The sequence below is a fragment of the Juglans microcarpa x Juglans regia genome, chromosome 2D (genome assembly GCF_004785595.1).
Source record: "Juglans microcarpa x Juglans regia isolate MS1-56 chromosome 2D, Jm3101_v1.0, whole genome shotgun sequence".
NCBI classification, from domain to species: Eukaryota; Viridiplantae; Streptophyta; class Magnoliopsida; order Fagales; family Juglandaceae; genus Juglans; species Juglans microcarpa x Juglans regia.
In genome coordinates this window covers 38111092-38135666 of record NC_054596.1, presented here as the reverse complement: position 1 = coordinate 38135666, position 24575 = coordinate 38111092, and the positions used below count along the sequence as shown (strand labels likewise).

Below are 24575 nucleotides of genomic sequence, written 5' to 3'. Positions count from 1 at the left end.
TTCTTCAAACATTATTTTACTTTTTTTCTCTCTCCTACCCATTAAAATCAATTTTGTAGAATTTATATTAAGATAATTTTGAGACATAAAATTTGTATTAAGTTGATAATACAAAGTGAATGTTAATTGTAAAATATATATAAAAAAAAATTTAGGAAACAAATAAAAATATAAAAAATAATAATATTTTATTATTATTTAGTTCAAAGATGCATAAATTAATGTGAGAGTTTTTTTTCATATGCAAAATCATTTTTCAAAAAAGATAATTTTGTATATAAAGATGCATAAACCACTACCAATACTCTAATATTATTATTGTTTTAAAATTTAAAAAAATTGAATTATTTACTATATTTTATGTAAAAATTTATAAAAGTTGTAATGATAATATGAGATGAGTTTAAAGTGTTTCTTAATCTAAACTAAGGGAGTCCGAATGTATTAGTAATTAGTGTTTCAGTTTTTAAGACTAACATTTTGTTACTTTTTTTTTTTTTCACACATTAAATTGGAGATAGTCTTTGTGATACTAATTGCTATAGAAGTTACCATTTTTTGAAATGGAGATCACTTTGGCATATTCTCTTGTAAAAAATGGGGTTTTTTTTTTTCATAATATATATAATTATATTTCTATAAAATATGTTAGAATTATATTTTCTAAATTATCGTTTTACAGTGGGATTAGTGTATAATATAAATTTACGTAATCAATGCATATATGATTAAATAAAAAGTAATTGTTTTTTTAATGAACCAGAGTCGTGCTAGCTGCCGACCAGCTTTATGGAAAATGCTGAATACCGCCTGAATTTGCGTCTCATTTTGACAGACTCTTGTAGCAATACTGTAGCATTGAAGATATGATACATATGACAAAATCTTTAATCATACAGGATGGCTGTCGTTCTCAAATTGTCAAAAAGTTCAAAAACACTTTTATAAGCTTCTTCGGAATGTCCACAACGCATGTTCTTTTGGGAATATAACGCAGAAGAATTCCACTGATGATTTCTACTTGCAGGTCCCAATTTTCTCTAGTAAACTATCATAATCATGTCTCAGCCCAAGTGGGAAGCTGATAAAATGTAAGTCTATATTCCTGGTAATCGATTTTGTTTTGTTGTTTTTGTCTTTAAGTTTCTTGGTTTTGTTTGAATGTTTGTGGCTGTGTTTTTGGTCCTAGAATTTTGATTTTCAGTTTCTTTCTTTCCTTTGTACTTTTTTTTTTCTTTCCCCCCACCCTTTTTTTGTATTCAGTTGTCCTAGTTTTTGGCGGTTTAGCGTTCTGTCTTATTTTTCGCATTCGGGTTTGCTTTTTTATAAATAAATAAATAAATTTATGATGAAGTTTGAGTTTTTAATTATGTGTCTATTTATTTCATTTAAGCTTTGGTTTATTTTCCAGGTTTTAAACTTTTTCATTCTGGATAAATTTTCTTTTTAGCTCCTTTTGGTAGGATTTTGATTTTGTCGCCTTCCATTAAATTGGTTTCTTTTTTGGATTTGGTTTCTGGAGGTATTTCCGAAATTTTCCACTTTTCTTTTCACTTTCTCAAGGCAAGTGGTCTTCTTAGGCTTGGTTGAGTGGAAGTTTTTCATCCCTGAATAGATATTTTATTTTTTCTTTGGTGTTCTTGGTATGTGCGCAGTTAGCTTCCAAACTCTTCTTAAGTTTTTAATTTTCCGATGGTGGTATTTTTTATTTATTTATCATTCACAGTCCGTGCCACTGTTATCTTCAAACTATTCTCAAAGGATTTAAACTTTCCGGTGGCATGTTTCCGTGTATGATAGGTTGGATGTGTACATATATGATTATCTTATGAAAAGGAAATTGCATGCTTCTGCAAAAGCATTTCAAGCTGAAGGGAAAGTCTCTGCAGATCCTATTGGTAAGAATATCTGGAGATTTGCTGGGGAAAGTAAATTTAAATATTAAGGATTCACATTGTATCTTTTTATAACGTGATTCCTAGTTAATGTACGTTTTGTGTTTTAATGTACTTCAGCAATTGATGCACCTGGTGGCTTTCTTTTTGAATGGTGGTCTGTCTTTTGGGACATATTTATCACTAGGACAGACGAGAAGAACTCAGAAGCAGCTGCATCATACAATGAGGTAGCCTTACCGGTTTTTTTATCAACCTTTCATTTTTGCTTTTCATTCTCTCCTTTTCTCGCCCACGGCGGGTGTGGCTGTGAAAGTTTCCAGGCAATCTGCAAATCATTTTCTTATAGTAACTATATTGGGTAAAATATGTGCTTCATTATATCCTCTGCAGTTTTTTGTTGGTAATACCTGATTATTTCTCTCTCCCTCTCCCCCACAATGGCTTAATTTTTTGGAAAAACAAATTGGAGATATGCTCAAATGATATTTACTTTGTTGTTTTTGGATGTTTTTCTCTAAAATACCAGGTGGTTTGCATTCATTGTTTTATTTATAATATTTAACACCTAATGCATCCCTCACTGGCTTTTCTACGGACATGGGAAGTTTTTATTCTGATACTTCAATTGACTATCTTGCCTTGACAGTTACTGCTTTTTTTTTTTTTTTCCTTGGAATTGGGTATCTGACAACAAAGTCCCTACTAATCCCGGGGATGCATAGGCTTTCGGCAAGGAGTTTCCCGCAAATGTGCCTCGGTTAATTCAAGGGAAGTTCCCCTAGTCCGATGGCCCCTAGTAGGGCTGAGCAAAAATCCAACTCCAAATTCGGCTCCGCTCTGACTTTGACTCCAGTCAGAGTCGGATTTCTTTTTTATCTTTCAGTCAAAGTCGGAGATGTCGCCCGAACCGACTCCAATCCAATCCGATTTGACTCTAACTTTATGCTCCGACTTTGCCCGCCGACTCTGAATCCAACTCCGATATAGTACATACGTTATAAAAATAAAAAATGATAAACACACGTAACTTTCTACAACATTTTACACTATAATGTTATAAAAAAGAGGGGTATTTTTGTAAAATACCTTATAAAGATAATATCCTTTTATAAAAATACCCTAATTTTATAACACGTGTTGTGACATATGATGAGAAAATGTGTTGTGTGGATATCATTACTCGTTTAGTATATGTAAACATCATAGTATTATTATCATGCATAATCAAGTATAGAAATAAGTATAGTATAATACGTTAATAACACGTACTAATTTACTAAAGTATAATAACATGTAATTAGACACTAGAAAGTCTAATATATAATTAAGTTAGAAATAAGTTAGACATTAGTATAATAACATGTAATTAGACACTATAGTATAAGTCTTATATAGAATTAAATCAAACACTAGTATAGAAATAACTAATAAGTCTAGTATAATAAGTTAATAACACATAATACCAAATTACTAAAGTGTAATAACATGTAATTAGACACTAGAATAAGTCTAGTGTAGAAATAAGTTAGTCTAATATAATAACATGTAATACTATAGCATAATAACATGTAATTAAATACTAAAAATAATATGTGATATTATAGTATGATAACATGTAATTAGACACTATAGTATAAGTCTAGTATAAAAATAAGTTAGATATTAATATAGAAGTAAATTAGCAGTGAATGATTTAGTTTTAGTTTTAAATTTTTTGAAAAATTGATATTTGAAAGCCCAAAAAAATTCTTTTTTTAATGGGCTAAATATGAAGCTAAAAAAAAGAAGCCCAAATCTGACTTCGTTCCGACAATTCGAAGTCGGAGTCGGATTGGAGCCTACAGAAGTCTGAGTTAGAGTCGGACTTTGGATTTGAACTCCGACTTTGTCGGAGTTGGAGTTAGATTTAAGGGAATCCGACTTCGACTAAGTTGGTGCTCACCCTTAGCCCTTAGAAATTGTTTGCACCCAAGAGGATTTGAGCCTTAAACCTGGAGGGAGCATACCACCAAGACCAATGTCTTTACCACTACTTATGAAACATTATTTTCTCTTTTTTTCATTTTGAATTCGTCAAATAAATGTTATGTTGCTACATCTTTTTTGGATTCTGCGGGATTTCTAGCTGTTCTGTGTATTTTGGGGAGATACTTGGTGAGTTTGATGTTTATCTTGCTTGTTAAATGACTCAATGGGCAAAGACTCGAGAGCTGCAGCAGCAGCAGCAACAGCATCAGCATCAGCAGATGCAAATGCAACAGCTATTTTTGCAGAGGCATGCTCATCAGCAGCAACAACAGCAGCAGCAGCAACCAAGAGATGGGAACCAGCTTCCAAATGGCAATGCCAATGGTCTTGTAAGCAGTGACACTCTTATGAGGCGGAACCCTGCAACTGCAAATGCCGTGGCAACAAAAATGTATGAGCAAAGACTAAAGCTTCCACTCCAGAGGGATGCCTTGGATGATGGAGCTGTGAAGGTATCAATTTCTGTGAAGGATTCAAAAAAGGGTTTATTCTGATTTTATCATCCCCGCAGTTGATAAAACATTATTATGCAGCAAAGGTTGGGTGACAATGTGGGACAGCTTCTGGATCCAAATCATGCCTCAATGCTGAAGGCAGCTGCAGTAGGTGGCCAACATCCTGGGTAATTTTTTAATGTTTTAGTTTCTTCTACCATGATTTAAAGCTTTTGTTTTTTTTTTTTTTTTACAAGTAAAAGTATATTAATAAAATAATAGGCAAAAGCCATGTTCAATACAAGGTGTGTCCTAACTACGTAGGAGCCATAGATATAAGGAAATCATGGAAATCTTAGCCATTGAAATTAACAGCAATGACCCAAGTACAAAGAGTTCTAAAGAAAAAAGCTTTAAGTTCCTCCATCGATCTCTTTTTATCCTCAAACGTCCGTTCATTGCACTCCTGCCACACGCACCACATGATGCAAATAGGAAACATCTTCCATACAGCCTTGATCTGTTGATTACCTCTTAGGTCTGTCCAACTAGCCAACATTGCCACTACTGACTCAGGCATAACCCAATCCAATTCTAGCCTCCTAAATACCTCATTCCATATCCCTCGAGCTACCTCACAATGTGATAGAAGGTGATCCACTGATTCTCCCTCTTTCCTACTCATACAACACCAATCGGCAATGATCACCATCCGTCTCCTCAAATTATCCATTGTAAGGATCTTGCCCAAGGAAGCGGTCTAGACAAAAAATTCTACTTTGAGAGGCGCCTTATGTCTCCAAATCCTTTTCCAAGGGAACTGAGTTGGAAGCTCTTGTGATAGGGACTTATAAAATGAATGAACCGAGAACGTACCTTTGCCTGTAACAATCCACCACAAAAAATCAGCACGCTGGTTACTCAGTTTGAATGAATACAAGAGGCTGAAAAAAGCTGCAAAACTGTCCATTTCCCAATCATGAGTCGCCCGGCTAAAATTAATGTTCCATTGGATTTGTTCCCCCACTCTCACCATGACTTCCTCCACTGAGATCCTTGTCACTTGCAATCCTGAAGAGTGCAGGAAATAGAACCTTTAGAGCACAATTTCCACACCAAAAATTGATCCTAGTCCCATCTCCTAGACAGTATCTTATGTGGCGAGAGAAGACCTCCCATCCTCTTCTTATATGTTTCCACAAACCCACTTCATGTGCCCCTCTCACTTCATTAGTACACCAACCACCCCATAAGCCACCATATTTACTCTCAATCACTAACTTTCATAGAGTTTCTGGTTCTTTATAGTATCTCCAAAGCCATTTTCCAAGTAACGCCTGAGTAAAAATCCTCAAACTTCTAATGCCCAAACCACCATTAGAGAGAGGACAACATACCTTCTCCCACCTGACTAGGTGAAATTTAAACTCCTCCCCTATTCCACCCCACAAGAAATCCCGTTGAAGTTTCTCAATAGGAAGTGCCACGTTTGCTGGAATAGGGAACAAGGAAAGAAAATATGTCGGTAAGTTAGATAGCGTACTCTTTATCAGGGTATCCTACCCCCTTTAGATAGGTAAATTCTCTTCTAGCCTGCTAGTTGACGTTCAACTTTCTCAATCACTGTTTCCCATAAAGAAGTCGCTCTCGAGGCGGCCCTCAACGGAAGACCAAGATATGTCATCGGGAGTGAAGCAATCTTACACCTCAAAATATTAGCCAATTGTCTTATACGCTGAACTTCTCCAATAGGCACCATCTCTGATTTTGCCAGGTTCACTTTCAATCCAGAAACTACTTCAAAACAAAGTAGAAGGGCCTTCAAAACTCTAACCTGATTATGGTCTGCCTTACAGAAGATAAAAGTGTCATCTGCAAACAATAAATGTGAAATATTAGTAATTCCCCACCCGGGGATCCAATCGAGTAGCCATTCACACGCCCATTGGAAGAAACCCATTGAAAAGCCCACCTTCATGAGATCATCCTTTAAAACGTCCCAACAAGCTTGGAAGAAACCCATTGAAAAGCCATCAGGACCTGGAGCCTTATCTTTAGCCATTTTTCTCACTACTTCAAAAACCCCATCCTCCTTAAAAGGTCTCTCCAAACAGATGCCATCCATAGACTTAATAGAATAAAAAATAGCCCATTGGGCTTAGGTCGCCAACCTTCTGCTCAGTGAGTTGCTGTTCGAACCAGCCCACTACGTGATCATTAATCCTCTCTGCTTATCTTTACAATCTACCCCATCAATCTTCAATGACTCAATATTATTAGATCTCATGTGAGAATTGGCTACCCTGTGGAAAAACTTAGTACAACGATCGCCTTCCTTCAACCATAACGCTCTCTACTTTTGCCGCCACGAAATCTCTTCTAATAGAACGATCCTCTCAAGACCTGCAACTAGCAGTAGCTTTTGAGCTACTTCCTCCTGTGTTAAGGTCATAGACTCTTGAACCCTTTCCAACTCTTAGATCTCCCTTGTCTTGCATTTCTTGTGTTCCCCAATGTCCCCAAAAGACTGTTGATATCAAAGTATTAAGTCATGTTTTAGAGCATTCAATTTACCTGCAAACATGAAACTAGGAGTACCCTGAATCTGATAGGATGCCCGCCACTATCTGACTCTATCCATAAAACCTTCCGTTTTCAGCCACATGTTCTCGAACTTAAAGTGCCCATGCCTTCGTTGAATCCCACCACAATCCAGTAAGATAGGCCAATGATCCTAACACAGCCAAGGCAATCTCTTTTGTCATATCTCCGGAAAATGACTTTCCTACTCTGGGAAAATTAAGAATTTGTCTAACTGAGACCACGTCTGATTATTGGCCCACGTACATAAGCCCCCCGCCATTGGTAAATCCACTAAATTTAAATAAAAAATGCATTCTGAAAAATTTGCCATTGCTAGACGCATTCTTCTATTGCCAAAACACTCGCTGGGAAATCTTGTTACATTAAAATCTCCCCCAATACACCATGGAAGATCCCACTAACTGTGCACTCCAGCTAGTTCATCCCACAATACACTCTAATCGATGTCTGAGTTAGGTCCATAAACACATGCAAAAGCCACAAGTAACCATCTGATACACTCTTAAAGGAACATGCTACCAAAAATAATCCAATAAACTCCTCCCTTTTCTCCACCACTCGTTGGTCCCACATCACCAACACTCCTCCTGAAGCCCCGTTAGCTGCCAAGTATACCCAATCCACATGTGTACAACTCCATATACTCCTCACAATTTTTGTGTTAATAATTTTCAACTTCGTCTCCTGTAAACAAACAATATTCGCTTTCCACCCTTGCAGCAAGTTTCTTACTTGAAGAAGCTTGCTAGCCTCATTTAGCCCGCGGACATTCCACGATATTATTTTTGATCTCATTCGGGGTAAAACAACCCCTTCCCCTTAGTCCTATCCCTACTGGAGCTGCCTTCATAGTTCATAGACCAAGTCAACCTCTTAAGTTCACGTTGTTTCTTGGTACCCACTTTCCTATGTTGTTGGTGACCCGTTTCGATAGCTATGAGTAATGCCATGAACTGTTCCTCATAACCTTTACACTTCAAACCCACCATTTCCTGAATATCCTTCACTATATTAAACACCCAGTCTGATACATATGATTGGTCTGGAAACATACACTTCAAAGGGATAGGATGCTGCAATTGAGAATCTTGTTGTTCCTCCAAATTCTCTTCCTCGAGCACCAATCCAAACTCCCCAACAGATTCATTCAACACTGGGTAAGCCTTTGGAAGTTCTCTTCATCTGAAAGAAATAACTCATCACTGGCCGAATCCCCGACGACGTCGTTAGGCCCCTCGGTATTGCTTGCCAGAGCCTCGAAACCTCCCCCACACTTCGTCGACGATTTCTGTGCACTCCCTAGAGGTAGAAAAGCACACGGTGGTGGTGGAAAAGCCACCTCTAACTTTGTCGGCGCTTTCGGATTCTTCTACTGACACAAATCTTACTCCGGCTGCAATACTGCCTTCATCGACGACTTCTGATGACGTCGCGATGAAGACTCCGGCAGGTCGACCACCCTCTGGTGGCAGCGCGACAACAGGCCTTGGAGAAACCTTCCTCCTCCCTCGTACCTTGAATGAGCCCTCCACGTTTGTACTTGGGCCCGGGCCTGTCAACCCACCCCTTACCTTTAAAACTTTGCCCCTTAATGATACGGGCCTGAGCCAAATACGGCCCATTCGGGCCCATCCTACCATTCGAATTCTGTAATGGCACTTGAAAACGCCTCGTTTTAGTCCCCCCCCCAAAAAAAAAAAAAAAAGAAAAAATCTCCCCATATTATCCCTTTCCATAATAACCCTGACACACTCCATCATCTTTTCAACCTCCCCCTGCAAATATCCCAGTTGCTCCTGCACCTCCCTCACCATGCAGAGCACTTCCCTCACATTAACGAGTGGCTTAGTGCACGTCTCCATCAGGCCCTCCCCCTTAGGCACCAAATCTCGACACCCCAAAGGCCCCCGCCGGAGAGAGAGCATCTCTGTATGATTTCGGGTACACCCCTTCGTCCCACTTCCTCCTCTGCACATCACCACCACCTCCATCTCTGTTTTTGTCCACCTCAATAACCTCCCTCAACACCTCCCTCATTCTTTTCCATTCCCTTCCCCCCTTTTCTTTTGGAATAAGAATGAAGCTACGTCGACTCCCATCACCATACACTACCACCTCCAAAAATCTGCCTCGGTTATTCGAGCATCGTTGAGCAATGAAACTCCGATAACCCTCTCTTGTTGATGAGTAAAAGTCCTTCCTTTCACCTATCGCACTATCCTTCAGAGCTCTCTCAAGCCATTGTGCAGTGCCCAACCCCATCAATAGCCCCTGCTTGAATCTTCTGCCTCTTTCAATGATACGGACTAGACCCCCTTCCCTCACTACAGAGAAGAGCTTAGATTCGATCCCAAGCTCCCTTGAATAACCCATCTTAACGTCGATGTAGTAAAGGAACTAGCTATCCACCATCCTCGACGGCAAAGAAACAGAGTTTACTTTTTTTCGCACTTGTACGTAGAGAAAACCTCCTCAAGTTAAAATGGAAAAATTACTCAATTCCAAAGAATTATTTAATGCTTTTGTATACAATGTCTGTGATTAAATCCAATTGGAAAGCAAACAAACTCTTGTTTTTGCAGTGTCTGTGATTAAATCCAATTTGAAAGCAAATAAACTCTTGTTTTTGCAGGCAAACACTGCATGGTACCCCTGGGGTTAATTCTGAGAATCTTCAGCAAGTTCAAAATCGGAGTCAACAGTTTCCAGGGCAGGCAAGCATCATCACCATCATCATTGTTCTTATGATTATTTTATTTTTAATATATTGTTTTTCTATGTTATCTTCAGAGCTATTATCTTCTCTCTTTTTTATAGTCTTGCATGCTTGAAGCAGGACATAAAAAGTGAGATGAATTCAATGATGAATCCCATAACTGCCGGACCAGATGGAACATTGATTGGAGTTCAGGGTATTGATTGACGTTGTACTTTGATTGAACTGAGGAGTTTGTTTCTATTTTCTCATTTTGTTGTGCTCATGTATGGGCTCTATGCTTTTACAACTGTAGTTTTTTCCCTTCTAATAAGTGATTAGATGATTGAACCCCCTTGTAAAGATTCTCAATGGAATACCATTTTATCCACATATCTGGCATCTATATTGGATTGAGTCTTCAAATTTTGATAGTTGGGAATCACTGATTGGGGAATGTATCTTCTGGTATTCACAGTATTGTTAAAAGCGCGGAGCAGTTTAAGTGCATGAAGTGCAAGCTTTGGAAGTGAAGCACTTCTGGTACTTGAAGTGAAGTGAATTTACTGCAGTGCACTTTCTTTTGCGCTTTTTGGAAAAGCCTAATTGGCTTTTTCCTTAAATCCCACGCACTAGAAAGCGTCTTTATAACTATCTGTTGGTCCTTTTTTCGAAGTAGAAGTAAAATTTGTGACTCTTTTTATAGAAGAATCTTTGCAAATCCTCAGTCCTCGCCTCTCTCCCCGTCCCCTTCCCTTAATATCTCCCTCTCCCCCCTTCTGTTTTTCCCCCTTTGCTCCTTTAACACTCAAAAACATAACATGATTTTTGTTTGTCTTTTGGATTTTGTTTTTCCAATTATGTAGTACTTGAAGAATAAGTAACTTTTTTATGCTGTATGTTGATATGACGATTTTTAAACGGCATTTAGTTGTCCAACCATTCAAGTTAATAGGCTAGATATATAACTAAATATATTATTGACCTTTTTGAATTATAATTGATGAATCTTTCAACCTATATAAAATCAGTCAGATGAGTGCATACACGTTATGATGAGGCTCTAGGTGGGCCTTCAAACTTAAGTGTGCCCAAAACTCTTTTACAACATTATTAAGCTCAACAAGGGTATAAATATTCAAATTATTTTTAATTTTTTTGATAGGTAAATATTCAAGTTATTCTTACTAAACCTAGTATCATTCTATGGTTATTACACGAACTGGCAGATTGGCAATTATTCTACTATAGGTGATGATTCGGAAGATCAAATTTAAAAAGAAACAAAATAGGGGATTTCTCTTCTATGTATGGCAATTTTAAATGAATATTGATGGTTGTATTCTAATATTTGTCATTTATGTCATTAGTTACAAAGAAACCATTCCTCTTGAATCTAGAAACATATATAAGTGGTGAAATCCCATAAGGTTTTCATAAATTCCTTCCATGCTATAATATGTGTTTGTTGTTCAGGCAAAAGTGGCACATAAATCCTTTATTTAATTACTTGTATTTTTTATGATTTAAATTGTGAAATTTTATTCAGTTATTGCCTGCTTTAATAAGTACTCTCATGTTCTTTTAGGAGGATTGAATCAAGGCAGTAAAAATTTGACACTAAAAGGATGGCCTTTGACGGTAAGACTTAACACACATGCTTTTTTGCTCAACCATGTATTTGTTCCTAAGTTGGTTCCTCAACCATTCATCAGCCAAATAATTGTTGCAGTAAATAGTGCCATAACTTGATTGGTAAGTTTGAGAACGTTGCTAGTAAGGCAGTTTTTCCTGGTTGCAGGATTTTAACTTGCCCATGACTTATCTTGGTCTTGTTTCTTTAGAGTTCTTTTTTCAAAGCCAAATCTATTTGAGATAGAATTATTGGGAAGATGGAGCATTGATTTGCTGGCTGGTTGAAAGCCACTGTACTTGTTGAAGGGTGGCTGAAGTAAATTGAAAGAGCACACTATTCAGCTAGCCTACTTGTTATATTCTCTTTTTCCAATACACATGGGAGTCAACCAACTTGAGAAGTTACAATGATATTTTTGGTGGAAAGGTATGGGGGTGGAGTGTGGTTCCATCTTTTGAAGTGGCCCAAGGCGTGTTTGTCAGTTGTAAAAGGTGCCAGTAGGTGTGAGAAACTTAATTCTATTTAACTGAGCTATTTAGGGGAAATGACTCGGGTGTTATGCCTATGAAGGAGAGAGCCTTTGGAGGGTTCTAGTTGGCAGAGATGATGAGAACTTGTGAGGAGGTTGGTATTCCCATGAGGTAAATGAGCCCTTGGGGGGTTTGTTTTTGGGAGAACATTAGAAGGGGTTCAGGGGATTTCTCCCGCTTTACTTGATTTGTGATGGGTGACTAGTACATTACACATTTTTGGCATGATTTGTAGTGTGGTGATGAATCCTCGAAAGGTGTCTTCTCTGAATTATTCAGAATCACCCGTGTTAAGGATTCTTTTAGGAGGGAGCTAGGCAGAATGACGGCAATTTCCCCCCTTTTATTTGATGTCTGACAAGTATTGTCCATGTGTGTTGCCTGAAATGAAACTTCCATTTGTATTTTTTTTTTTTTGGCGGTGCAAAGATTTTATATGATGTAAAGGACAGAATAGATTTTCTTTTCTGAATTTTCACATTTTCTACTGGCTGAAGCAGCTCGGGTCTGGACTTCTTCAGCAGCAGAAATCTTTGATGCAGTCTCCTCAGTCTTTGAATCAGCTTCAGCTACAGCAGCAACTAATGTGTCAGGTACAGCAAAACTTGGCATCTCCATCTACTAATGATTTGGGATGCGGAAGACTGAGAATGCTTCTTAACAATCGAAATGTGGGCCTTGCAAAGGATGGCCAGTTAGATTCTGTTGGTGATATAGTTCCCAATACTGGATCATTGGTGCAAGTCGGTTGCCCTGTGACAGACAAGGACCTACTACTTAAGGTATCATTTTGTTCCTGTACATCAAAGTTGGTCAATCCTATCATATTTAGCCCTCTTCGAAAGATTTATGGCCTTTAAGCCTCCGGAGTACTCGTATTAAAAAAAAAAAAAAAAAAAGCTTCAGAAGTATTTTCTTATCTAAAGTCCAATACTTCAGTTACAGCAGCAACAGCTACATAGCAACAATCAACATAAGCAACACCATCTGCAGTATCGACTGTCTAGTCAACAGTCTCAGAGTTCAAACCACCACCTCCAGCAGCAAGATAAAATGAATGGTGCTATCAGCATGACAACAGATGGTGTCATTCCAAACAACTTTCTAGGAAATGATCTGGTCTGTGATTTATTGGGTTCAGCATTTGTAGATCATATTAGCTACACATTTCTCTGTTGTCTTCTCCCTCTCTCTCCCTCCCTCCCTCTCCCCCCAAAAAATATATATATCAAAGTGTCAAGTTTATTTGTCGATAGAATCTGCCATGTATTTTATGTATATCTTAATCACTGAAAATTCTTTTAGAATTTCTTTTCTAATGTGGACTACCAATATCAAATATATGATCCTATTACCGCTTATGTGTCATCTTTCACGTGCTTTACTTTCTCATCATCTAAGTTCTGCTTGCTTTTAACACCCCCACCCAAATAAAAAGAAAAAATTATACTTAGGATCTCTATGTTTTATTTGTCAATTGCTTTTCATAACTTGAATCCAAACAGTTAACTTGATCATAGTTGAAAGTTGGTTTAACCTGGTTTGGTTTCTGAGTGTCTTTTTTTCCCTCATTAAAGGCTCCAAAAAGTGAAATTAGGCAAAAAAGAAAGCAGCGGGCATCATCTTCAGGTCCTGCCAATAGCTCTGGAACCACAAACACCACAGGACCATCCCCAAGTTCACCTTCATCCCCTTCTACTCACAAACCAGGAGATATGATGTCAATGCCAAGTTTGCCCCATAATAGTGGTTCCTCCAAGTCTCTGCTTATGTTTGGTTCTGATGGCATGGGCTCACTTATGTCAGCATCAAATCAGTTGGTGAGCAACCTTCTCATCTTCATTTTCAATTCCATTTTGGATGGTTTTACTGATCTTCCAGTCAACGAGTTACATGTAGTAGAAATAATGTCTGGTCAATGCCTAAATGCTAAAACGTTATCTGATGTGCCCTCTGTATGAAAGTTACATATTGTCTACTTGCAAGGAATTGTCAAAAATACCCCAGGGCCACATCTCATATGCTCATACTGAATTAGATTTCAAGTTCTTTGATTTTTATTTTCTTAGTGCAACAGTAAGATCTTATGCATAAATATAAGAAACAGAAGTAAAGGAAGGTCTTGGCGCCCCCAGGGCATGGGGAACTGCCATTAGCGTTGAATTTCACAGTTTATAATCTGTTACAGGCTGATATTGACCGTTTTATGGATGATGGATCTTTGGAAGATAATGTTGATTCATTCTTATCTCGTGATGATGGTCAGTGTTCTGATGTCAGCAAAGGTATGACAAACTCTAGTTTTCATATTGGTGTGTACTTCTTTTTGTTTGATTATCTAATGGTAGTTTATATAATTTTTACGAATGGAACCCAAGAATTTACTCTTCTTTTGTCTTAATGTAGGCCTCACAATTACGAAAATACGGCTTATCCCTGCAAGCACGAGTAAGGTAGAATGTTGTCACTTCTCATCAGATGGAAAATTGCTTGCTACTGGTGGGCACGATAGAAAGGTAAGCTGTTGCTTAGATTTTTTTGCTTTATAATTGCACAGGGACACTTCCCCGCTGCTTTGGCTGGGTTCTTTTTGATAATGAGAAAACCAACAGAAACCTCTCCACCCAATGATTATGCGGTGCAGGCTGTATTGTGGTGCACAGAATCCTTTGCAATGAAGTCTACACTTGAAGAACATTCTCAATGGATTACTGATGTCCGTTTCAGTCCAAGCATGTCACGGCTTGCTACATGTTCAGCTGACAAAACTGTCAGGGTGTGGAACACTGATAATGTTAGTTTACATATTCTTTGTCTTTTGTTCTTTTGTTCATCTGATTTTGTCTTTGAGAGTATTTATATGCCAAAGCCTCACATTGATTCTTGACCTTGACTAATCTCTTAGGCTCGCTTTCTGCACGTTTGTTATATTCACCTTTTTTTTGGTTTTTTTTTTTCCCGCGGGGGGGTTACAGATGCAATGTTCTTGCTTTTTTTTTTTTTTTTTTTTTTCTGTTTGTAAATATCAAAAACCATATAAAGGGGAGCAGTTTTGCTTCAATTTTCTTCTCATTGCTGATCAAATTAATCAAAGATGCAAATATATAGGGAAGGAGTACTTTTATTTTGAATGGATTAAGTAGATTGAACTTTGATGTATTTATTGAAACACTTCAAATTTGGACTTCTATTTACTGGTATAGTTGCATCAATGACCAAATTGTTGAGATTGATATTTCTCTATATATCACCTTTTTGTCTCTTTAATACCCCAAGGCAAGCCAACCTCTTCTGGAATAAGTTATTTGGATGGATCATAAAAACCAACTTGCTATAGTAAGTTTAGTTGAATCTCATTAAGGTCCTCGATTGATTTGTTACAGTATGGCTTTTGCTTTTGAGGTCAGTGATAGAAATAATTTTATTTATGTTATCAAATCCTTTGATATCCCCCCCTTCTCTCTCTCTAATGATGTATTGAAGCTTTGCAGCCTGGTTATTCACTTCGCACTTTTACGGGGCATTCCACAGCCGTTTTGTCATTGGACTTCCATCCTTCTAAGGAGGACCTTCTCTGCTCTTGTGATAATAATAGTGAGATGAGATACTGGAGTATCAAGAATGGAAGTTGTTCTGGTGTTTTCAAGGTATACATCTTCAAGTGATATTCTATAATAGAGTTCAATGTCTTTCGCATTTGCTAGTCATATTCTCCATTTTGTCAGGGTGGTGCAACCCTGATGAGATTTCAACCTCGTCTTGGAAGGCTTCTTGCTGCGGCCTCTGGAGATCTTGTAACTGTGCTTGATGTAGAGACTCAAGTTTGCATGCTTAAATTACAGGTTGGTTGTCATCCTTCCCTGATGATGTTTTTTACTCTTTATAGTTCCAAAACCAAAAGTTCCAAAACCTTTTTTTGCTGTCAGATTGTTCTCTGTGTCTCTGCTGTATATGAATCTCTCTCAAGAGTTTTAATTTGGTATTTCTTTGGCAACTGGCTTGCTTGACCCAATTTACATTTTTCCATTGAGTCATTAGATTTTCTAAGAGTATTAAATTCTTTTCCTAGAGACCTTTTTGAACCAGGCTTTGTAAATCCATGCTCCAAATTTTGGAGGTCAAATTTTTATTCCAGAGGGTTCTGTTCTGTCTCTGTAGTCTGCAGTGTATTAGTTTCTACATTTAATTGGGTGGTTCTTTACATTTTTTCAAGTGGCTTTGTTGATTTACGTAATTTGAATTTCTATAAGGTATTATATTTTTGCCAGAAACGGGAAAAATTTCTTTTCCAATAAGGGTTAATCTTAATAATTTAGGTCTTTTCTTCGGGACCCTCCCATTGATGAAAAGACTAAAGTGATAGATAGAATGTTGCTTGCTTGGTGTTTATAAATGTTCCTTTATGGCACCCTGGTTTTCGGTAGTTTAACCCAATACATAGTTATTGTCTTGCACTAAGTATGCTCCTGGTTCCTTGTTGCATTGGTAACTGTACCTGTAAAAAGAGTGCGTTTGATATTTTGAAATTTGATGATAGATCACGAGATCTTCATGTAGGGTGTGAAGTTATTGAATTTTCTCTTATAAAGAATTTGGAGGCATTCTTGTAAGCAAATTGAAAGTGCTGTTTTCTTTTTATTTTTTTCTTTACTGCCTGCTGATAACTTTGGAACAATGATATGGCTAATGCTGCAAATGAATGTTTCTTGAATTATTCCAGGATATGATGTGGAAGACACAAATGAATATCTGTTTCTACTTTGTTACTTTTCTTCCTCAGTTTTTGCTTCTTTTCATGGAGTTATCTATATACATACATATGTATACAATATGACATTTGATGAGTAATATTTCCTTTTATCTTATGTGACTGATTTTAGGGCCACAAAAACCTTGTCCATTCCGTATGCTGGGATCCTTCTGGGGAGTGCCTGGCAACTTTGAGTGATGACCTGGTTAGAGTCTGGACAGTTGGCTCTGGTAACAAAGGGGAATGCATTCATGAGTTGAGGTCTACTGGCAACAAATTTAATACCTGTGTTTTCCATCCTACTAATCATTCTCTGTTGGTCATCGGATGTTATGGGGTAAGTCATAGTTCGCCATTTCATGTACTAATTTAACCATATGAAACATTCTGGGTATTCCAATTTGATATTTGATTGCATAGGATGCGAGTCTCAGATTAGCACTACTTAAAACCTTTGTAGCTACTAATGTTTAGATCAGATTGTTACAGCTTAGAAATGACAGTGCTTCATAAAAAGTGTTGGATTATAGTATTTAAGTTAACATGAGAGTTGAAATGAATGGCATGCTCCTGGACAAGCTACTGACACGAAGTTTTTGTTTTTGATATGGAATGCCCTGGATTTCCAGACTCTGGAACTTTGGAACACAAGCGAAAACAAGACGATATCTGTACATGCGCACGACAAACTAATCTCTGCCTTAGCAGTATCAAGTGTGACAGGTCTGGTAGCTTCAGCTAGTCATGACAAGTGTGTCAAGCTCTGGAAGTGACAGTTGCTTTTCCCCCAGACAAAATTGGTATACCTTCTCCATTATGTTTATCCTGAGATACTTTATCCAGAAATACCTTCTCCTCTATGTATGCCTTCTTTAGATGCTTTTGTGGCTTATATTTTTGCACAGTCTGCTTAGCAAGGAAAGAAGAATTTAGATCTTTGATCCAACTCCAACTCCAAGATAGCCGAAGGAAGTAATCTTTTTGCATCAAAGCTGACTTTGTTAATGTTAAACAGAAAATATGGTTGACAATGTCCGACATGAGTTCTGGTTCTGACACAGAAAATGTAAATGCTGTTTACAGAATACTCGGCCTTTGTTGACTAACTTCAGCAATGTATAGAATGTCCACTTTACAGTATACCCTTTTGAAAAGTATTACACATGATTGAGCTCCTGATCTTCTTTCTGTGTTTACATGATTCCGGTTCAAAGTTGCAAGATGGTTTTTGATTATGAGCAATGAAATCTGCAGGATCATTTTCAACAATTCCGTTGTTGACACGAGGTCACTGGGATTGTTCTGTCTTCTTGTGCTCATGAACCTTTTGCATCCATCAAATTGCTCGGAGTTATGAATGTAGTATTATCCTAATGTAACGCCCATTTAGTTACGCAGTTCAGATGAGATATTTTGAATAGTAGTAAAATTTTTGAGTTAACATGAGATAAAATAGTTTGTAAAAAAAAATGTATGTTTGGATAGTGAGATGAGATGAGATAGTTTTAAATTTTTGAAATTTGAAAAAGGTGTGGGTCCCATTGTTGATTAGAGAGTCGAAAAGTGCACGTTTACAACTGTTCATACACTGTTCAATGTCAGTTGTTACTGTTTAGATGCTGTTCATGTCAGTTTTTACTGTTTATTTAAGTGGATTTTTTAAAATTTAGAGATGAAATATAGTGTGTTTGAATAGGGAAAACTATTGTACGGTACCAGAATATCTATATTGGCTAACTAAACAATACATTGGTTATAAACAGAATTCTTGTTTCTTTGCCGTGTTATAATACTAAAGATTGCTCCATCAGTATGATATAATTGTATAGTTAGTCTACATATAGTCTTCATACAGTCACTATTTGGAGATTGTTCATGCAATTTTATACAATTATGTTTAAAAAAATTTTAAAATTACAATTGTATCCTTTTTAAAATAATATTTTTTATCTTTTTACTTCCATTCATTAATGGGACAGGACTGTAAATAGAATTTCTCATAATTGTAAGTGCCTATTTTCATACCTTATGGCATCGCAATCATGATCTCTTTGCTGAATGACAGATTTACCCAAAATTTTTGGAATTCATTTATTTATTTCCATGAACATCATTCCGAATGAACTCCAATGCCTCGTTGAAATGCATTGCCTTGGCATCAAGATATTCCTTCCATGTCACTGGCCGATAGAGAGCAGGGTGTTTGTGGTCAATCAACTTCATCAACGGTGATATTTTCACGTCGACCGGAGGGCTGTAGCAGTAAGCCATCGAAATGCGATGGCATGACTTGGTGAGAAGCACTTGATGCATCGGACTCTTGAACCGGCCGTTGGAGAGTATGTGCATCAGGTCTCCAACATTGACAACAAGTGCACCAGCAATGGGATGCACCGGCGCCCACCCGATATTTTCTTTATGGACTTGGAGCCCGTTGGTGCAACTTTGGTATAATAAAGTGACCAAGGAGGAATCCGTATGAGGGGCCAGGCCCATGGCCTGACTAGGGTCCGGGCAAACCGGGTATGAGTTTAAATGGAGAAGGGCTTCGGAACGTCTGCTCCCCTCGTCTTTGGGCTTGAGCCATTTCACATCTTCGCGGGTTAGGCCCAAAGATCTAAGCATTAGCCCTAGTATCCTTTCGGTTAGGTCCTTCATTTCCCTCTGGTACTCTTCCATTACGTCACTGCACGAAAGAACAGCAATTTTTAGAGCACTCTTATTAGATTAGTTAAAATTAAAGGATATTTTTTATGAATATAAGAGAAATTTAACTTTTGACTATTCCATTCACATAAATCTCTACATTGGAATAACTATTTTTTCATTATATAATAATAAAATAATATAAGATGAATTTGATTTTAGTTATTCACATCAAACATCCACATTAGATTATACATTTATTCATTATATTGTAATGAATAACTAATAATTTAAAAAATATTTAATTTTTTTAATTATTAATTTATTTTATTTTATCATATTTTACTATTCTACCTATTATATATTAATTAATAATCATGTTCTTATTAAATTAATATATCACAAACTCAAATTAATAAATCAATTGTGATAAAATATGTGATAGAAAGAAAGGGAGAGAGAAATAATTAATAAAATATGTATTTGATGTATATATAGTAACTTTCAAATTTGGAAAAACTTTTGAAAATCATTATAGCTAAATACAATGTGAGCATATTTTGAAATTTAGCTAATCTAATGTGAGTATATTTTACTATCTAATAGCTAAATACTCGTTGGATTTAGCTTTTAGCTAATCCAATGAGAGTGCTATTTGGATGTAGGAATTTATCCACACCAAGAATAAGGGCCTAAGACATGTGGCTTGATTGACATAATATCCAATTTTCAAATGGACATCTGGAGTTTGAAACTCCTACTCTCCCAAATGTATCAAAAAAAAAAAAGACATGTTAGAATTATCAAACACAAAAAAATAAAAATAAAAATTGGAGCGAGCTGCCCTCACTGTGTTATGTTTTAGGAGAAATGATATTTAAAGTCTCTATATCAATGTGCAAATATCACGTATTCTTTTTAAAAAAATAAGTAAATATAAAATATATATAAAAAAAATTAATTTTTTAATAATACATCTTATTATTTTTAAAAAGAATACATGAAATTTATACATAATGTATATTTAGATACGGTCCCAACCTGGAGCCCTTATGAATGGGGCCCAAAAAGACAACCACCTCATTATTGCAGGTGGGCTGGGTTAGTTTGAAGGATGCTCGAAGTGAAACACAGTGACGGGCAGTGCAGTGAAGTGCAGTGCATGGGATTCGATTCTTGGTGCATGCACTCTTCTCTGCCCAACCACCATTTTTACACGAGTTCTGCTTCATTGCAGCACGCGTCAAAATCTCAGCTCTGTTCCTCTCCACTCTCAACTTTCTACGTCCACCGCTGAAAGCAACGTCAGGTTACCATAGATAGTAACGAACCCTTTTTATGTTAGTAACACAAGATTTAAATGTTAATTTTACTGGGAATATTAGCTAGAGCATGCATTATTATTATTATTATTATTATTATTTCTGCAGTACTCCACGTACCAGAATTTGGTGTGGTCATTTGGCCAAAGCTTGCTGGCATGTTCCACCTGAGACCCCATTATAGAGAAGCCCTCCGACCACATTAGCTTCGGGAAAAACGGGGAAATGCGGGGCAGGCCGTAGCCGGCAAAGCCTTCCGGCGATCGGACGGCGTGGAGTTTTTGTTCCAGTGGGAGAGAGAACAAACGCCGCGTCTGAAACTCCAGTTCTATAAGGAGGTCAATGCGAATGCCATGGTTGGTGACCTGAAACATCCCCATTGCTCACAGGCATGCCGTGTGAGCGACTCTACATTGGGATCGTCAAGGTCTATGACGGGCACGGACTCGGAGGTGAACGGGTCGACGGGCGGAGGGTTGTCCGTTGACAGGGTCCAAGTGTGAGAGTCGGGTAGTTTGCTGGCATGAGCCTTGAAGTCTAGTGGGATGATACGGTTGAGTTGGACAGGGTTGCTTTTGAAGGATTCTGAGATCGATGAATTCATCATTCTTTGAGCTGAAGTACCTAACTACTGTTTATTGGCAAAATGAGGCATATTTTATAACCTTTTCTTCGTGCTGTGTGTTTGTGCGTGTCTGTGTGAGAGAGAGGTCTATGACTATATATCTTGTTTCTTATTAGAGAAAGAGCGCATATATATAATATTATCAAGGGTGCTATCACTACAAAATAATTATAGAAAAGTAAATTTATAAATTCACGTATATTGATGTAATCCGTCACATTTATTTATAATAAAAATAATTTTACAATCTAACAAATAATATCTACATAATTTATATTATCATTTTTATATAATCATGACTAACTATTTCTCATGTAATATATAATTGAAGTGTTTGTCTTCTAGTGAAGGAAAAAGCAGCTAGACATCTCGCTGGGAGCTCTGCTCTAATTTTTTAACAGATAAAAAAAAAAACCTTCAAATGTCCGGGAGCCCAGCGGTGGGTGTAGACGCACCCTTTATTAAACATGGGGGAGAGAGCTCTCAACTTTGTCACTTGTAGCTGCAGCCTGCAGAGACTAGCCCGGGTTTCAGAAATGATCTTTCTTGACACATTGTCCCTAGCTATTATTGTATGTGGGTGCGCTGGAATTTTGTACGTAATTGTATTATATGCAGCTACGTACTTTTATAACAATGAAAAATATTAAAATAACCTCCGCTATTTATTTCGGCGCCTCCAAACGTACCGGTGCTCTGTCCATTTTTGGAATCAAATTAGATCTTAGGGCTGGTTTGAGAACTAAAGTATTTTGAGAATATTTCATTATTATTAATTATTTTATTATTATTTTTATCTATTTTTTCATATTATTTTTTTCTATTTACTAATATTTATTATTTTTTATTATTATTTATATAATATTTTAGATCACCTCACTACTCAAATACAACCTTAATTTCAAGGCAATCTTTAAATTAATTAATCCCACTTGATGGTAAGTTAAGATTTTAAGAAAAGTTTGGATAAAAAAATCTTTCTAAGTCATCTCATTTAAAATTTTAAAAGGACAATGAGATCATAAGATCAGTGATGATGAGAGATGTAATTGTAGTAGTTATGCGCGCGCCCGCACACGTGTATATATATCCGACTTTACAAAAAAGTGATCTATAAACATGTACTTGTAATTTGTCTATTTTCCATAACTGGAAAGGATCAGAAACACCATTTTGCCTAGTACGTAGGCCACCTCTGTTAATAATTGAGTGAGCTGATTTTATTACATAAAATTAAATTATTATTTTTTATTATTTTTATTATTTTATATAATTATTATAATTTTTTTAAATTCTTACATAAAATATAATAAACAGTTCAATTTTTTCAAATTTTAAAATAAAAATTATATTATTTAACTTCCAACAAAATATCTCATATCATCTGAACAGCATAACCAAACAAGGCTTAAGAATTATATAATTTTTTTAAAAAAAAAAAAGGTAAGAATTGTATAATGTTCAACGTACGTGCGTCATGTTTCCGGGATTTAACTTCAAATTAGGTTTTGAGTTTCAACATTTTTAGGATTTCTTCTTTGAAAATTTTCTTCTCATGAAAAAAGGTATTGGAATTTCATGCTTGGATGGTTAGAACTTAGCATTAAATATTAGGACAAAAAATAGGCCTTTCACAAAGGCTGAAACGTCAAGCTTATAAAATATCTCATCTAAACTAAAAATCGAGTGTATTAAACTTTGCTATTGTAATGGTTAGGTAATCTCGAAATATGGATATAACTACCAACTTTTGAATATAAAAACATTCTCAACCCATCTCATCTTATCTTATTAGAATAAAGAATTTGTGTGGTTTTCATTGATTGAAAATTGTTATTACATGAGGTCCTTTTATAAACATAGGTTATAATGAATGGAATATTCTAGAGCTAATGCTACGTATAGTTGATTTTGCAGAGGTAGAGAGGCACGACGCATGCACTGCATGTTTGTTGCAGAGTTTACGTGGAGCTTCTCAAGTCCTTGTGTTCTGAGGGTTGCAGGCTGAAGGTCTTTGCAAGGGCAACTTTGTCCTTAACATCCCCCCTCAAGTCAAGCTGCAAAGCTTGGAGACAAAGACTTGAACAAAGTGATGTAAACCGAGCTGCTAAAAGAGGTTTTGTAAAAAGGTCTACAAGCTGGTCTTGACTATGGAGATGAAAGCAACATGCAGGGATTTATTTTGAACTCGGTTATGCACAAAATGAAAATTGATCTCAACATGTTTAGTTCGTGCATGACAAACGAGATTAGATGAGAGGTATGTAGCACCCATATCGTCACTGTAAAGAAGAGGAGCCTCATGTAAAGTGATCCCAAGATCTCGGCATAGATGTTGAAGCCAAAAAACTTCAGTGGTAGAGTTTACGATAGCTTTAAATTCGGCCTCAGTTGATGAACATGCAATCGTTGATTGTTTCTTGGAGGACCATGAAATGAGGTTACAACCCATATATACAATAACCACTTGTTGATCTCCAATCATCTGGACACCCCGCCCAATCGGCGTCGAAAAATGCAGTGATTTTGGAAGTGGGCGAAGATGACAGTTGCAGTCCAACAACAGAGGTATGTTTGAGATACCTGAGAATGCGCTTCACTGCTTGCCAATGGGGGACCCGAGGAGTATGCATAAATTGGCATACTTTGCCAACAGCAAAAGCAAGGCCCGGTCATGTGAATGAGAGATATTGCAAGGAGCTGACGGTGTTACAATACAAGGTGGGATCTTCAAAAAGATGAAGGCACTAAGCTTCTTGAAAGTAGACATTGGAGATTTTACAAGCTTCGCAAATTGCATGTTGGTTCAATGGAGCAAATCAGTGATGTACATATGCTGCGTGAGTTGAAGGTGGCCTCGACACCCAAAAAATAGTGCAAAGTTCCCAAGTTAGTGATCGGGAAGTCACTGCATAGATCAGAAAGCAGTTCAGAGATATACTGCATAGAGGAGCCCGTGACCAATATGTCATCAACATAGACTAACACAAAGGTTGTGATCCCTGCAATTTTATTGATAAAAAGAGAAGGGTCTCCAGAGGAGATAACAAAGCCGAGACCAAGTAAGCAAGAGCTTAGGTGTGAATACCATCCACGGGGTGACTGCCGAAGCCCATAAATTGCTTTGTTTAACCTGCAAAAGTGAGAAGAATACTAAGGATGTGAGAACTTAGGGGGTTGAGACATAAAAATAGCTTCATGAAGTGGTCCGTGCAGAAATGCGTTCTACACATCATATTGCCAAAGAGTAATGCTACATGCAGTCGTAGAGTGCGCAAGCATCGTGCAGTCGCTTTGAAAAAAAGTAGGATCCACTATTAAAAAAAGTAATTTTTTTTATGAGAGTCTCATATTTATTCAATTTTTTCAAAGTGATTGTGCAGCGCTTGCGTACTCACAACTGCAAG

At 37.0% G+C, this 24575-nt stretch overlaps 2 protein-coding genes across 9 annotated transcripts; one reads left to right on the top strand and one right to left on the bottom strand.

The window, feature by feature from the left end:
- The first annotated feature begins 819 nt into the window (after positions 1 to 819).
- LOC121250197 (transcriptional corepressor LEUNIG-like) lies at positions 820 to 17979 on the top strand. Of its 8 annotated transcripts, none has more exons than XM_041149210.1 (19): positions 820 to 1091; positions 1801 to 1898; positions 2016 to 2125; positions 4100 to 4378; positions 4460 to 4548; positions 9597 to 9677; positions 9794 to 9876; positions 11248 to 11300; positions 12323 to 12607; positions 12765 to 12944; positions 13403 to 13645; positions 14014 to 14110; positions 14232 to 14341; positions 14470 to 14619; positions 15317 to 15472; positions 15551 to 15667; positions 16706 to 16912; positions 17205 to 17375; positions 17830 to 17979. In XM_041149210.1, the coding sequence occupies exons 1-18, from the start codon at positions 1060 to 1062 to the stop codon at positions 17346 to 17348; spliced, it is 2514 nt and encodes an 837-aa protein (XP_041005144.1). In that variant the 5' UTR covers positions 820 to 1059; the 3' UTR covers positions 17349 to 17375; positions 17830 to 17979. The 8 variants fall into 8 exon arrangements, with proteins under 8 accessions (XP_041005144.1, XP_041005147.1, XP_041005148.1 ...); XM_041149213.1 differs by lacking the exon at positions 17830 to 17979 and having other exon boundaries at positions 4100 to 4144; positions 4196 to 4378; positions 17205 to 17714; XM_041149214.1 differs by lacking the exon at positions 17830 to 17979 and having other exon boundaries at positions 12323 to 12418; positions 12512 to 12607; positions 17205 to 17714.
- A 619-nt stretch (positions 17980 to 18598) lies between these two features.
- LOC121250202 (gibberellin 3-beta-dioxygenase 3-like) lies at positions 18599 to 21253 on the bottom strand. Its single transcript, XM_041149222.1, is given in 3 exon segments — positions 18599 to 19261; positions 20664 to 20916; positions 20919 to 21253. Coding segments are annotated over 3 exon segments (1080 nt in total). The 5' UTR covers positions 21151 to 21253; the 3' UTR covers positions 18599 to 18666.
- Positions 21254 to 24575: the final 3322 nt, after the last annotated feature.

Coding starts and splice junctions, on each gene's coding strand:
- LOC121250197 (XM_041149210.1), top strand. CDS start 1,060: ATGTCTCAGCCCAAGTGGGAAGCTGATAAAAT. Junction 1,899..2,015: donor AGTCTCTGCAGATCCTATTG/GTAAGAATATCT, acceptor AATGTACTTCAG/CAATTGATGCACCTGGTGGC. Junction 4,379..4,459: donor TGGATGATGGAGCTGTGAAG/GTATCAATTTCT, acceptor ATTATTATGCAG/CAAAGGTTGGGTGACAATGT.